This window comes from Balaenoptera physalus (assembly GCF_965194825.1).
Source record: "Balaenoptera physalus genome assembly, chromosome: 6".
NCBI classification, from domain to species: domain Eukaryota; kingdom Metazoa; phylum Chordata; class Mammalia; order Artiodactyla; family Balaenopteridae; genus Balaenoptera; species Balaenoptera physalus.
The window spans coordinates 82,288,567-82,300,911 of record NC_138885.1 but is presented as its reverse complement, the minus strand read 5'-3'; the positions used below and the strand labels follow the sequence as shown (position 1 = coordinate 82,300,911).

The following is a 12,345-nucleotide window of genomic DNA, read 5'->3' as shown; positions in this document are numbered from 1 at the left end:
ATAAAGTGGGGGCTTTCCTTGTCCTCTTTGTTCCCCATCCCAGTCCCTTCTTTTTATGTCCTGTCCAGAAAGCTAAGGCTAATATGAATTCAGAATGCATTTTCCCTCTATAAATGTAAATGTTTTTCTATACAATTAGGTATATCCATAAAAATATGTATAACTTTTGAAATGCATTGTTAAAATCTGCATAAGTGTACCAAACTGTGTATCATTCTGAAACTTGTTTTTTCCCATTCAACATATTTTTGAGAGCTTTCCATGTTGACATATTGATCTAGTCCATTCCTTTTAACTTCTCCAAAATATTCCATCTTATGGCTATACCATATTGAATGTATCCACTCCCCAACTGATGGATATTTAGACTAATTCTCTTTCTCACTGTTAGAAAGCTGCAGTAAGCAAGTAAGCATCCTTGTACATGTCTTTCTGTGCGTGTATAAAGGTTTCTCTAGGCAGGTATATATCTTAATATGCAATTTTACAGCCATAGGAAATGTCCAACTTGCACATTACCATGGACTACTGAATTTGTCTCCACAGTGGTTATCTAGGTCATGAAAATTTGTAGGAGCTGTCTTTACTCTTGTCTGGTGCACACTTCAAGGACTACCCACCTTGCCCCATGAGATGGTGAGGGGGGTCACCTGCAACCACAAAAGCTACAGCTCATTTGGAGTTAGTCCTGCTCTCTTTAACTCAGTGAGTATCTCATTCAATGCAGCCACCAAAGGTGGAAGAGAAAACAAACCAAATATGACACCAATAACTAAAAGCCCTGGATTCACTTACACTACCTTGCAACAATGGCCTTTTATTCTGAACTATGAATAGCTCAATTATCAGTAATGCTGTTATTAACAAGTCAGCCTGGTAGCTATGATATAATATAGTAATATAATTCTTAGCAAAGATGTTCTTTTCAGGGGGCTATAAAAACCAAATTACGCCCTTTCGGCTCTTGATCATAAATTCTTCTACTTTTGAGACTCTACATCTTACAGATTAATAATGAGAATCTATACTTGAAATAGCTCTAAAAGACTTTTCCTATAAAAATGAATACCAACATCTTTGAAGGTAAAGTGGGAAAGGAATAGAAAAAATAGAAACCTACCCACATATAAATAATAATGGCTACAATTACAATCATTCTGTATGCCAGCTATTACAGAGTTAGTCACCAAGCCCTAAAAAACAGCACAGAGAATATAAACAATCTACAGTCATCATAAACTGGGGGGAGAAGATCTCAATTTGACCAAAATGTTTTTGAGGAGGAATTACTTATTTTGAAAGCCACAAACAACTTTGCAGCCTTAATGATCTGTACACACCAATAATATACTAAGTCACTGTATTTTTATCAGATCCAACGGGTCTTGTACTTACAAGCAACATAATGTAACAGAAGATTGGCAAAGTAATAATAAAAAAAAATCAACTGAACTCCGAATATATGCAAGTCACTGTTCTAAGCAATTGCTGTGTTTTTATCTCATTTAGTCTTCATAAAAAAAATAAGAGGTTAGTACTAATGACATTCCTATTTGCAGGTAACAAAACAGAGATACAAGAAGTAATATAACTTGTCCAAAGCCACATGATTCCAAGTGGTGGAGCCAAGCTCTGAAGCAGGCAACGTGACTCCCAGCCCATGCTTGTAACCACTATGTAACACTGCCTTTCATAAATCAGGACAGGAAGAAACCTTCCCCCGGAGACAGCAGCTACTCCTCTCGCTATTTTCTTACTTTCGATCTCTGCTCCTTTTATCCCCTCTCCCTTTGCTTTTCCCCCTCCCTTGCTTATGTCTCAGGTCCATCTATAAAACACGCCTAGAGGCGCCTGGGTCAGGGGATGGCATTGGAGAGGTACTCAGAAAGTCATTTGCTCCTGAAGCTAGATGTGGAAACAGGTACAGTAAGTATCATACAACACAAGCCCTCATAAGCATTAGCATACTTACTTTAAGCAATAAAACATAAACCAACATTTCAATAAGATCAGAAACTCAGAATAAAATCTTGGAGACAACCATAATTGATTTTCCTTAGCCCATGTCTCTTCTTCCACCACAAGAGTTCCTTGTTGACCTTATCCATATTTCTGGTTTTAATTTTCCCAAATCTGTATCCCCAATCCTAACCTCTTTGTTGAGCTTCAAGTTTTATAATAGTCAACTGTCATCTAGACATTCCCGTCTAGATGTCCCAATTTTAAGCTAAACACACCCAACACTGGATTCTAATTGCCTTACCACCCTCTCCCCAGTTCTGCATCTCCTTCTTGAATTTCCCACGGGATTTAGTGGAACCGCTGTACCCAAGCTGAAACATGGGGTTCTCTACATCACTTCCCACATCAAACCATTCTGCTGATTTTACCTCCCTCAATTTCTGTTGCTACTGCTGCATACCAGGACTGTAACACCTCTCACTTGGGCTATTTTGAGAAGCTTCTCAGTGGGCTCCCTGCTTCAAATGCATTATTTGCATTGCAAATAAATGAAAATCTGTCGCCCTCCCCTGCTCTGAACCTTGTTATAATTCCCTACTGCACCCAGAATAAAGCTCCTTTTCCTAATCCCAGCACTCATCTGGCCTTCAACCTCCCTGTCTTTTCCAACTCCCATCCTTTTAGTGCTCATCCTTGCATCCTATTAATCTGGGGTTCCCCAGGCCTAAATAAACTGTTTGTTCAACTAAACTTAACAAATATTCATGGTTTTGATTTTTAAACAACACAGAGTAATACTCACTCCTTTAGATTATGTGTAAATTATAATTTCAAATTTACTATGAGTTCAAATTTACTATGAGAAATAAACCTTAACATTTTTTTCTATTGTGGTAAAAGTCAATTTTTAAATAAGAAGTAACACTCCATTAAAACATGAGAAGGGAAAAAAGTTGTTTAAGGTCCACCAGCTTGTTTTTTTTTTTAAATCAAGAATTGAGTTATTCAATTTCCATTCTATTCCTTCACTGTGGCGAGTGTCATCAGAAGTTCTAAGCAGTTAAGGATTGTGTATAAGTTAGGATATAATCAGGGACACGGGCACCAATCTTAATTCGGGGGCTTGGTTAGATAGGTGGTGGAAGAGCCAAGAAGCCAGAGTACGGTGAGAAAGCCACAGACGGCCTTCACAAGGTCTAGGTCCGAAGGATGAAGGGTGAGGGCCATGTTACCAGAGCTCAAGGTCCCCCACAGCGGGCAGAGCCACAGGTGAGATGCAGCAGCTATCAGAGATGCCGTCTGACAGGGTACAGAGGACTCCTGAGTTGAGATGGCAGGGCTGAGAGTCTGGGAGCAGGGCTGAGTACCATAGTGGAGGGAACTACATCGAGAGAGGGCTGCAGAGATCTGCAGAGGGTTCCCCTGCAGTACTGATTCCCTGCAGTTCCCCTGCAGTCTCCAGCTGAGTACTGATCAACACCTGCCTGTGAAGAAACCACCCGAGGCCAGGGCAAGAACCACATGAAAGGATTAGAGGGAACAATCTCCAAGGCTCACCCAAAACCCTGCGGAGAGCTAGGGTTTTTTCCCTTCCTCCCTCCCTCTCATCCTCCGTCTGTGACTCTCACCAGTTTGGTGGTTACCAGCTTTGGCTGGAATGACTGCAAACACCCCGAGAGAGTCTGATGTAATTGGTCTAAGTGCAGGATGAGCGTTAGGAGTTTTAAAAGCTCTCCCAGTAAGTCTAATGGTTGAGTACCGCTGCAGGAGGTGAACCCAGCAGAGTGGGTCCTAGAAGAAGCAGCCTGTGGAAATCTGCACCATGCCATGCAAGGTAAGGAGAGGACCTGAGAGCCAGGGGATCCAGGATCAACAAATATGGCACAAAGAGGTGGGCAGAAACAAGGAAGAGGATAGGAAGCAAAAAAAACATAAACACGATCCTAAATCCTTCACTGGCTGGCTCAAATTCAGCTTCCCTGATCACCCCAGCTGCAGTTTCCTCCCTCTTACAACACTGATTGCTATTCCTCCAATGACAAAATGTTAACATGTACTACCTCCCAAGTGTTCTCAGCTGGTAGCCAGCGTCTTGCTGTCTGCTCTGGGTCTTCCTGCAGTGCCCACCAGGAAAGTCTGTATGTTCCTCCTCTTGCTAATTGCATCATGCACTTCCTTCTTTCCCTAACTGACTGGCTAGCTCATTTGGATATTTAGCTACTATTAAGTAGTAATTAATGGCTAATAATGGTTAATACATTACCCCTTCCAGATAGCATTTGCATGACAAAACTGACTTCAAGGATTTCAGGGCGGTCAGAGTTGCTTGAGTAGATTTTTGTGTGTCCCTTAAAATGTAAATAAATTTGAATCACATAACATAGGTGATGGCCTAACATTGAACAGTAATGATTTACAAATTTACAAATGATTAATTGCAATGTATTTTGATCACAACCCTACTCATGGCTGCTGAAACATTCAGCAAGGTGAATATAGTCTTAACATTTATATCTCTAGTTAAAGAAATCTAGTCATCGTCATTACATAAATTAGCCTAGAAACATGCTTGTTGTAAATTCCAAAGTCTTGAGGTTCAAATCAAAAGACATTTACTTTTTTTAGTGGAAATAGTAAACATTATCTTATTTGCCTGAGAAAGCCACTTTCCAAAGAGGACAAAACCCAAGGTCAAAATCAGAAGTCATTTAGTGAGTGAGTGAGTGAGTGAGTGAGTGAGAGAGAGAGAGAGTGTGTGTGTGTGTGTGTGTGTGTGTGTGTGTGTGTGTGTGTGTGTGTGTGTGTGTGTGTGTGTGTGTGTGTGTGTGTTTAGACTGACAGATAGGTTTTTCCCTGAAAAACTGAGCCCAAACTGCAGAAATGTTATAATAGTAAATGGTTCAAAATTGGACATGCTGTTTTAAAAATTGTTTCTTCATTATGAATCTATATAAAAATTTGTGACAATCCATTTTTGACTACGTTAGAATAGTTACAATCTTTGTGGTAGTGCTGACTCCTAGAAACAAACTCCCGTAAGACAGTCACAGAATACTGAAAAACATGCATGCATACATAAGGGCCAGACAATCTCTCCTTATGATCCTACAAGGAAAACATAAAGACTGAATTCGTACAAAGATGATTTCTCTTCATCAACTAATGCATAATATGCTTCCACTGAAAAGTTCAAACTTCCATCACTACATTTTTAAACCCCCAAATCTCAACTACCACTAACTGGACTCCAAAAACTCTCACCAAAAGAAACATATCCATTCTACCTGAATACGTAGGCATAATCTCACTACAACTATCAGAATCTTCTAAACGTAGTTAATACATTTTAATGGACAGAATAAAAATCCAAAAGAGGTAAATGACCACAAACTGATGGAATCCCAGTAGGCTTTTGGGAGCAACAATGCGACAAGAGCTTTCTTCTTCCATCACATCATTAAAGAAGGGAAAAAAAGACGCTTTTGTACGTAAAACTAGAAAATTAAGGTTAAGTGAGCCATTGATTTTTACATAACGAGTAACTTGTAATACTTAGGAAAGAAAACACAAGTGTAAGTTCATGTAATTACCAAAATTAATAGTAAACCCACTAGGATTTTATCATGAAGGTATATACCTCAGACAAAAAGCAAAGACAGAAAAGAAACTACTTTTCTTAGCATGTAAGAAGAACCTAACCATTTCTTTGAAAATAAAACCTATATACGTACTCTGTACTGAGTCAACATTCAATTAACACTATTTAGTGATTAAATCATGATGTCTAGGAACTCCACTCACGGGTAAGACCTGACAGGGTACCTTTCTGGGAGTAAATGGCTGTGGTTTTTAAACACACTATTAGCTGAGGTGAGATCCTGTTCATACCAACAACCAAGCTGAAGAAATTCATCACTGTGAGCCGGATTCATCACGGTCAATCCACACAGCTCAGAGAATGTAAACATGACCTGGACAAGGTCAAAGGACATCCCCAGCCCTTAATATCACAAGGCTCTTTTCCGATTGGTCCCAGTGAGTGTGCCTCGGGGACTCTGTGTCTCTGGGAACTGCCCATACAGTGCCTGACTTTGTTTGTGACAACAAAGGGGTCAAAGATTTGAGAGACAGAAGGAACAGCACACAGCCTCCCAAAGCAAAACCAAACCAAACAAGGAAAAACACTCACAATTGTATGGGGAAAAGAATGATTCTAGGTTGAAACTTCACATTAGAAAATACTTTCTTCAGTTAGTCAAAGGGAAATTAAAGGAAAAAAGGTCCATGTTTCTCAAAGCTTTTATCTATTTCTCCTTTGTAATTTCTCGTGGAAACAGCAGATTTAAAGATTACCACATACACACAAACACACACAGTTGCTTTCTTTTAGTTATGGCAACTTCAAATTTTAGGGACAGACATGCCATACTTTTCTATGAGGTAAGAATGCTTAAGTGTACCTGGCTCCACATTTTAGAGCCAACAGCAAAGCAGAAAGACTTATAAAGAGCAAGGTACTATTCAAACAACTTCAGACAAACATTAATGGTGAGAAACATTACACAAGAAACACCGGGCATTTATAGATTTTTTGCTGAAAAGGATTACACGGGAAGTTTTAGGTAGAAAGAAGATTTTTAAATGTCCCATGTCTTCGTGGCAGATAAAAACGCAGAGACTCATGTAATAATCAGAAAAAAATATGTAAGATTCTCTTCCACATAATATCATGGATTAGGGATGATGGTGGGTCACATCACAGCTTTATTAAATATAATGGACATCTTCATACACCATATATTCAAGGTCTTTCTGTGTCAGCAAGCGGCTGAGAATAACTGAAGGCTAAAAAAACATAATCCTCTTTATCCACTTAAGCCCCTCTTCATAAATGCCTGAGACAGGTGGTCGGACCCTTCAAGGTCCATGGAATCATACAGTTGACTAAACTGGTGTTCCTATACCTGAAAACATTTACTGTAAGATTCTCTTAGCATACAGAGCAGAAACAGCATATTTTGTTTGAGATAATCCAACTAGGTTCATCACTTCCTTCCTTTTGTTTCTATTTTAAAGAGAAAGAGAAACAGAAATCCCCATTCCCACCCCAACCCTACCCCCAACACAAATGGTAATATCCTTAAATGTGCTCAAAGGAGCTATAAACTATGAAAAGGTAAAGTTCAACTGCTGAGGGGCAGCAACAGTACACATGTTCTTACCTGATGTGGCCAATCAATTCAATAAGCTTGTGACTGAAAAAATAAGCTGTCAGCTCGGACACATGGCTCAGGACTGAACAGACCCCGAAGAGAGTTGTCGTTCCATTCAGGTCCTCCAAATGCCAGTAGAGAAAGGTGAACACGAAGCCGTATCCGAAACCCATAAACCAAGCCACGAACAACACGGAGCCGTACTGCACACTGCAAAGCAGCCTGATTAAGTCCCAGAAGTTGAAGGCCTGCGAGTGGCTGGCGGCGGTTGGTGTCTCCTCAGAGGATTCTGTGGAGCTGTTCCTCTCTACTTGCGGGATCTCCACCTCTTTCCCTTTATTTTCACTGTTTTTGAAGTGGTTGTAGCGGAACCGGAACTGAGTAGCGACGATCAAGGCCATGGTCATGAGAACCCCAAAGACGATGAAGACAATCTGGTAGTTCCGGTATTCAGGGGGCTTACACCCCTTCCCATTGATGAGCACGCCCACGTGGGTGTAGTCAATGCCAATGCCCACGGACAGCATCGCCAGGCCCCAGCCCAGGGAGCCCCACATGCGTTGCAGTCCATAGCGGTCTCTGTGCTTTCCCAGATACTGGAGTGTTACCGTGTCCACAATCGTGACAGAGGAGGCACTGAAAAATTCTCCTATTATGACAACTACCAAGATCACCAAGAATATAGCTTCTACTTCTTGTTGATCATAAACAAGAGTGACTTGGTCAGAAGGTAAAGATTTGGTGGTAGTGACAACAGAAGTGGTTGTCTCCCAGGTTGCATTTCCTGGGGGGGCAGAGGTTGCAGTGCTTGGGTTCATGGTCAAGTTCATAACATGGTCAGTAATTTCATCAGTCTGAGGCTGCAGAGTGGGCACACTGGTCTTGTTTGGAGCTGTCGAGAAGATGACAGTTTCCATGACACTGTGCCCTGCTTCTAACATCTCTGACCCATTGTAAGGAGGCAGGTTCCTTTTCTCACGAATTCCTGGTGATGTGGTAATGGAAGAGACAGTGGAGGAATTCGTTGGCAGGAGAGTGAACAGGTGGCTTGAACTGGTGGGATGAGCTCTTGGAGGAATCTTTGGTACACACCGCAAGGTAGCAGGTTTGACAAATCCGATGCCCAGGTTGAATAAAACCCAACACAAAAGGGAAAAGAGGAGGACAATTTTGCCTTTTTTAAAGCGATCTGCAACTACACCCCAAAAAGGGGCACTGCAGAATTCAATGAAGTATCGAATACCTACCAGCAGCCCACTCTGGCTTGGTGACATTCCCAGCTGCTTATAATACACAGGCAAAAGGGGGTAAAGAGAGCCATATGCAGAGTAAAAGAAAAAATAAAAGACCTTGGAAATTAGAAGATCATTGTTTATTTTAACGCAATGTTTCTCTATCCAGTCTATTTCCTCCTCAGGAATAGCAGCTGTTTCAGAGGGGGAAGGTGTTTCATTTGAAGGTGGTTCTGGTTCCCTGGAAATACCATTAAAAGGATCGGCAAGCACATATTTTCTCTTCTGTTCCTCTTCATCATCGGTTAAGATGGCAACTTTATCATCTGTCGCCATGGCTTATCACCACCATCAGAAAGTTGATGACCTTCAAAATTTTGGTTGTTGATCTGTAAAGTAAAATTTAAAAGAAGGCTTAGTATGAAAATGATAACATTTAGACATAGAGCTTCATCTTGCCGGAAACTGAGGAGTTTCAAACTACAACTAAAAATAGTAATTGTGAGAGAGAACCATCACAACTTATCACTTGCAGCCATACAGTACTGATAAAGAAAAATAGCTTTCAAAAAATCAAGTACTCGCTTTGTGGCCACTGACTGACTAATTACATCTTCTAATGACAGGTGTATAGCTCACGTTCATTCTCAATCTATTCATTGATTCCTATGGAAAATGTACAAATGATAGGGATTATGTCCAAACCAAATAGAGGGAATTGAAAGTAAACAGTATTTATAGTTTCTTGGTTTTACTTTTCAAATAAATCCACTGCACTATGAAGTCCAGAATTCTTAGAAAATAAAGGTAGCTAAAACCGTTCAGTTTTTAGAGAAAAACAGAAATAAGCTCTTAACCACAACCGCAAATGTGATGAGAAAGAGGGAGCCAATTGCACGTTTGCATCTGTAGTTGGTCACTACAGCCATGCCAATGATATCCTGGTAAGGAAGTAGTCTTTATGCTGCTTATATCACATACATTTTCCAGATGTGCTTTTATAGATTACAGTGTAAGAAAATGTCAGAAAAAAAATAGCAGATAGCATTTATTGAGCATGTACTCTGTGCCAGGCAACACTGAAAGATCTTTAAATGTATTAATTCATATTCATTAAAATAACCCTATTATCTTCTCCATTTTACAGATGAGAAAAATGAGGCATGGTGAGTTTAAATACTCACATGTGGCAGAGCAAGGATTTGAACCCTAATATTATGGCTTTAGGACACATGCTCTAATACACCACACTGAACTGCCAAATACCATATTTTGGATAATAAAGTGCTATTAAACCTTTTTATGAGACAGGGTGCTTCATATGAAAGATAAGCAATATATCAAAGGCATAAATTTATAGGAACTGTGCCACATTCCACCAGAATTTCCCTTTCTTCTATTATACAAATGATTAAAGAGTCAAAAGGTCTTGCTTGCATCAAGATTTGTCAAGTTGCAACGAATATAAATGGATGTAGGTGGTATACATATTAAATACTTATTAATTCATTTCATCTTCTTTACTAGAGAGAAATAACTCCACTTGCCACCCCTTGGAACACATCTTGCTCTCCCTTTTCCCCAAATGAAGAATAAATTTCTGAAGATCTTCCAGAATCATGCTTGTAAACATTTTAAAATCTCTACATAGCTCCTAGGCAGACAATAGAAACATAACTTACTGAGGCCTGTGTAATAAGTCAGTTTATCTTTTACCCCCAAAGCCAGGTGTCAACGTAGCTATAAGCTTTGAAAATGTTCATGTATTGCTTTTACTTAGGTTAAAATTTTTTTATTTGAGGTAAAATTCATATAACATACAATTAACCATTTCAAAGTAAAAGATTTAGTAGAATTAGTACATTCACAGTGCTGTGCAACCATCACCTCTCTCTAGTTCCCAAATCATACTAAAAGGTCTTCCTCAATGTTCTCTACTTATTTTTCTTTCATCATTATTGCCTCTGCCTACCCAAGTCAGCAGCTCCAATTCTATTTCATCACCTGAAAAGAACAGCAATTCTCCTTTGGACTTATTTTCTAAATTAATTTCATTTTGAGCTCAAACTTGAAAGAAATATTTGTTTTTAAAATGTATAAAATTATATGACACTTCCAGGTAAAAATGGCAGATTGAGTGCATCTGGTTTTACTCCATCCCTAAATTCAACTAAAATAACAACACACACACACACACACACACACACACACACACACACACACACTTTTAAAGTCATAATCCAAGCTGGGAAAATTAAAGGGTACATAATAGCAATAAAATAAAATTCTGGAAGCCAGAACATAGACAACTGGTAAATCACGGTAAATCTGAGAAAGCTGAAACCCTGGTTGACAGTGGGAAAAGCAAGAACTAATACAATTTGTTCCTCAGAATCCCTCAAAGGCTCATGGGTTGGCCATATTAGGTTATCTGCAAGTAAGAGTGTGTGTGTTTGAGGGGGGGCTTGCTGCTAACTACAGAGTTAATCGAAAGTCTGGACCCCTAACTCTGAATGCCCAATTCCCTTCTCCACTCCACATAGCTAGCCAAACAACTAGAGGTTTTTCCCTCTGGAGAGGATGAAACAGAGGTTCTTGAGCCATAGAGTAACAGGAACAGTTGAGAGTAGGGGTGCCATATTGAAAACAGGGGGCACTAAGTGAACATACACATCCTAGATTCAAGCCCTGGCCCCGACTCCAGCCCCCATCCCACTTAACCTCACTAGGTTCCCAGAGGCTAGCAAGGCTTTTATCCTCCAAGGCTTTCATCCTCCCAGAGGCTGGCAAGAACTGGAAGGTTCTTCCGGGGAGAATCTGACTAGCCCAAGAGAAATGACCTCTCAATCCTGATATTGAAGCCTCCCCAACTAAAGAACCCAACCAAATCACTCCACACAGGAGTTCAGAGTCTTATCTAGCCCTGCCACTAAAAATGAGCAGTCACCGAGAATTACAAGATATTTAAGGAAAGTCTCTTACAGGAAAGATAGAACCAAAATAAACAGGAAAAAAAAAAACAATATGGAGAAAATAGAAGCTCTGTGAGGAGGAAAATATTTTTTAAAATATATTATTAATATCTTTAGAAATAGGAAAAGAAATGCAACTATGAAACAAAAATAAGATAATACATATTTTTTAAGAAGGAGGAGGAGGAGGAAGGAATGCTTGAATGAAAAAAAAAGCTATAAAAATGTGTTATAGAAAAAAGAGCACAGAGACGTCCCTGGCGGCGCAGTGGTTAAGAATCCACCTGCCAAAGCAGGGGACATGGGTTCGAGCCCTGGTCCGGGAAGATCCTACATGCCGCAGAGCAACTAAGCCCGTGCGCCACAACTACTGAGCCTGCACTCTAGAGCCCGTGAGCCACAACTACTGAAGCCCATGTGCCTAGAGCCCGTGCTACACAACAAGAGAAGCCACCGCAATGAGAAGCCCATGCACTGCAACGAAGAGTAGCCCCCGCTAGCTGCAACTAGAGAAAGCCCGCGTGCAACAATGAAGACCCAACACAGCCAAATAAATAAATTTATAAATTTATAAATTTATTTTTAAAAAAAGAAAAAGAAAAAAGAGCACAAATGAAAAATTAACAGATGATGTGGAAGAAAAATTTTAGGTGACTTAGAAAAAACAACAACAATAAACAGATACCTCGACCTCACATCATATAAAAATAAATTCCAGATGAATTGTATATCTAAAAGTAAAAGATAAAATAACATAATTTTTAGAAGAAAACACAGAAAACCATCTTGAAGCTCTCAGGATAGAAAAAAGATTTATTAAATAGGACATAAAAAGTGCTAAGCATTAAGGAAGAAAAAAATAAATTGGAGCACATTAAAATCAAGAGCTTCTGTTCATAAAAAGGCAACGTTAAATCTGAAATGGCAAGCCAAAGAGTAGGAGAAGGTATTCTGGTGAGGGTGAAT

At 39.7% G+C, this 12,345-nt stretch overlaps 1 protein-coding gene across 5 annotated transcripts in view; it reads right to left on the bottom strand.

The window, feature by feature from the left end:
• Positions 1 to 12,345, bottom strand: part of MFSD6 (major facilitator superfamily domain containing 6) — a 70,640-nt gene that overhangs the window by 36,391 nt on the left and 21,904 nt on the right. For 2 of the 5 annotated variants that reach the window (XM_082467047.1, XM_082467048.1), the window contains exon 2: positions 7,185 to 8,796. In XM_082467047.1, coding sequence (XP_082323173.1) covers positions 7,185 to 8,743 — 1,559 coding nt within the window. In that variant the 5' untranslated portion in view covers positions 8,744 to 8,796. Of the gene's footprint in view, positions 1 to 4,225; positions 4,311 to 7,184; positions 8,797 to 12,345 lie in introns of those variants that run through there. The other 3 variants (XM_082467049.1, XM_082467050.1, XM_082467052.1) reach the window with 3 other exon arrangements.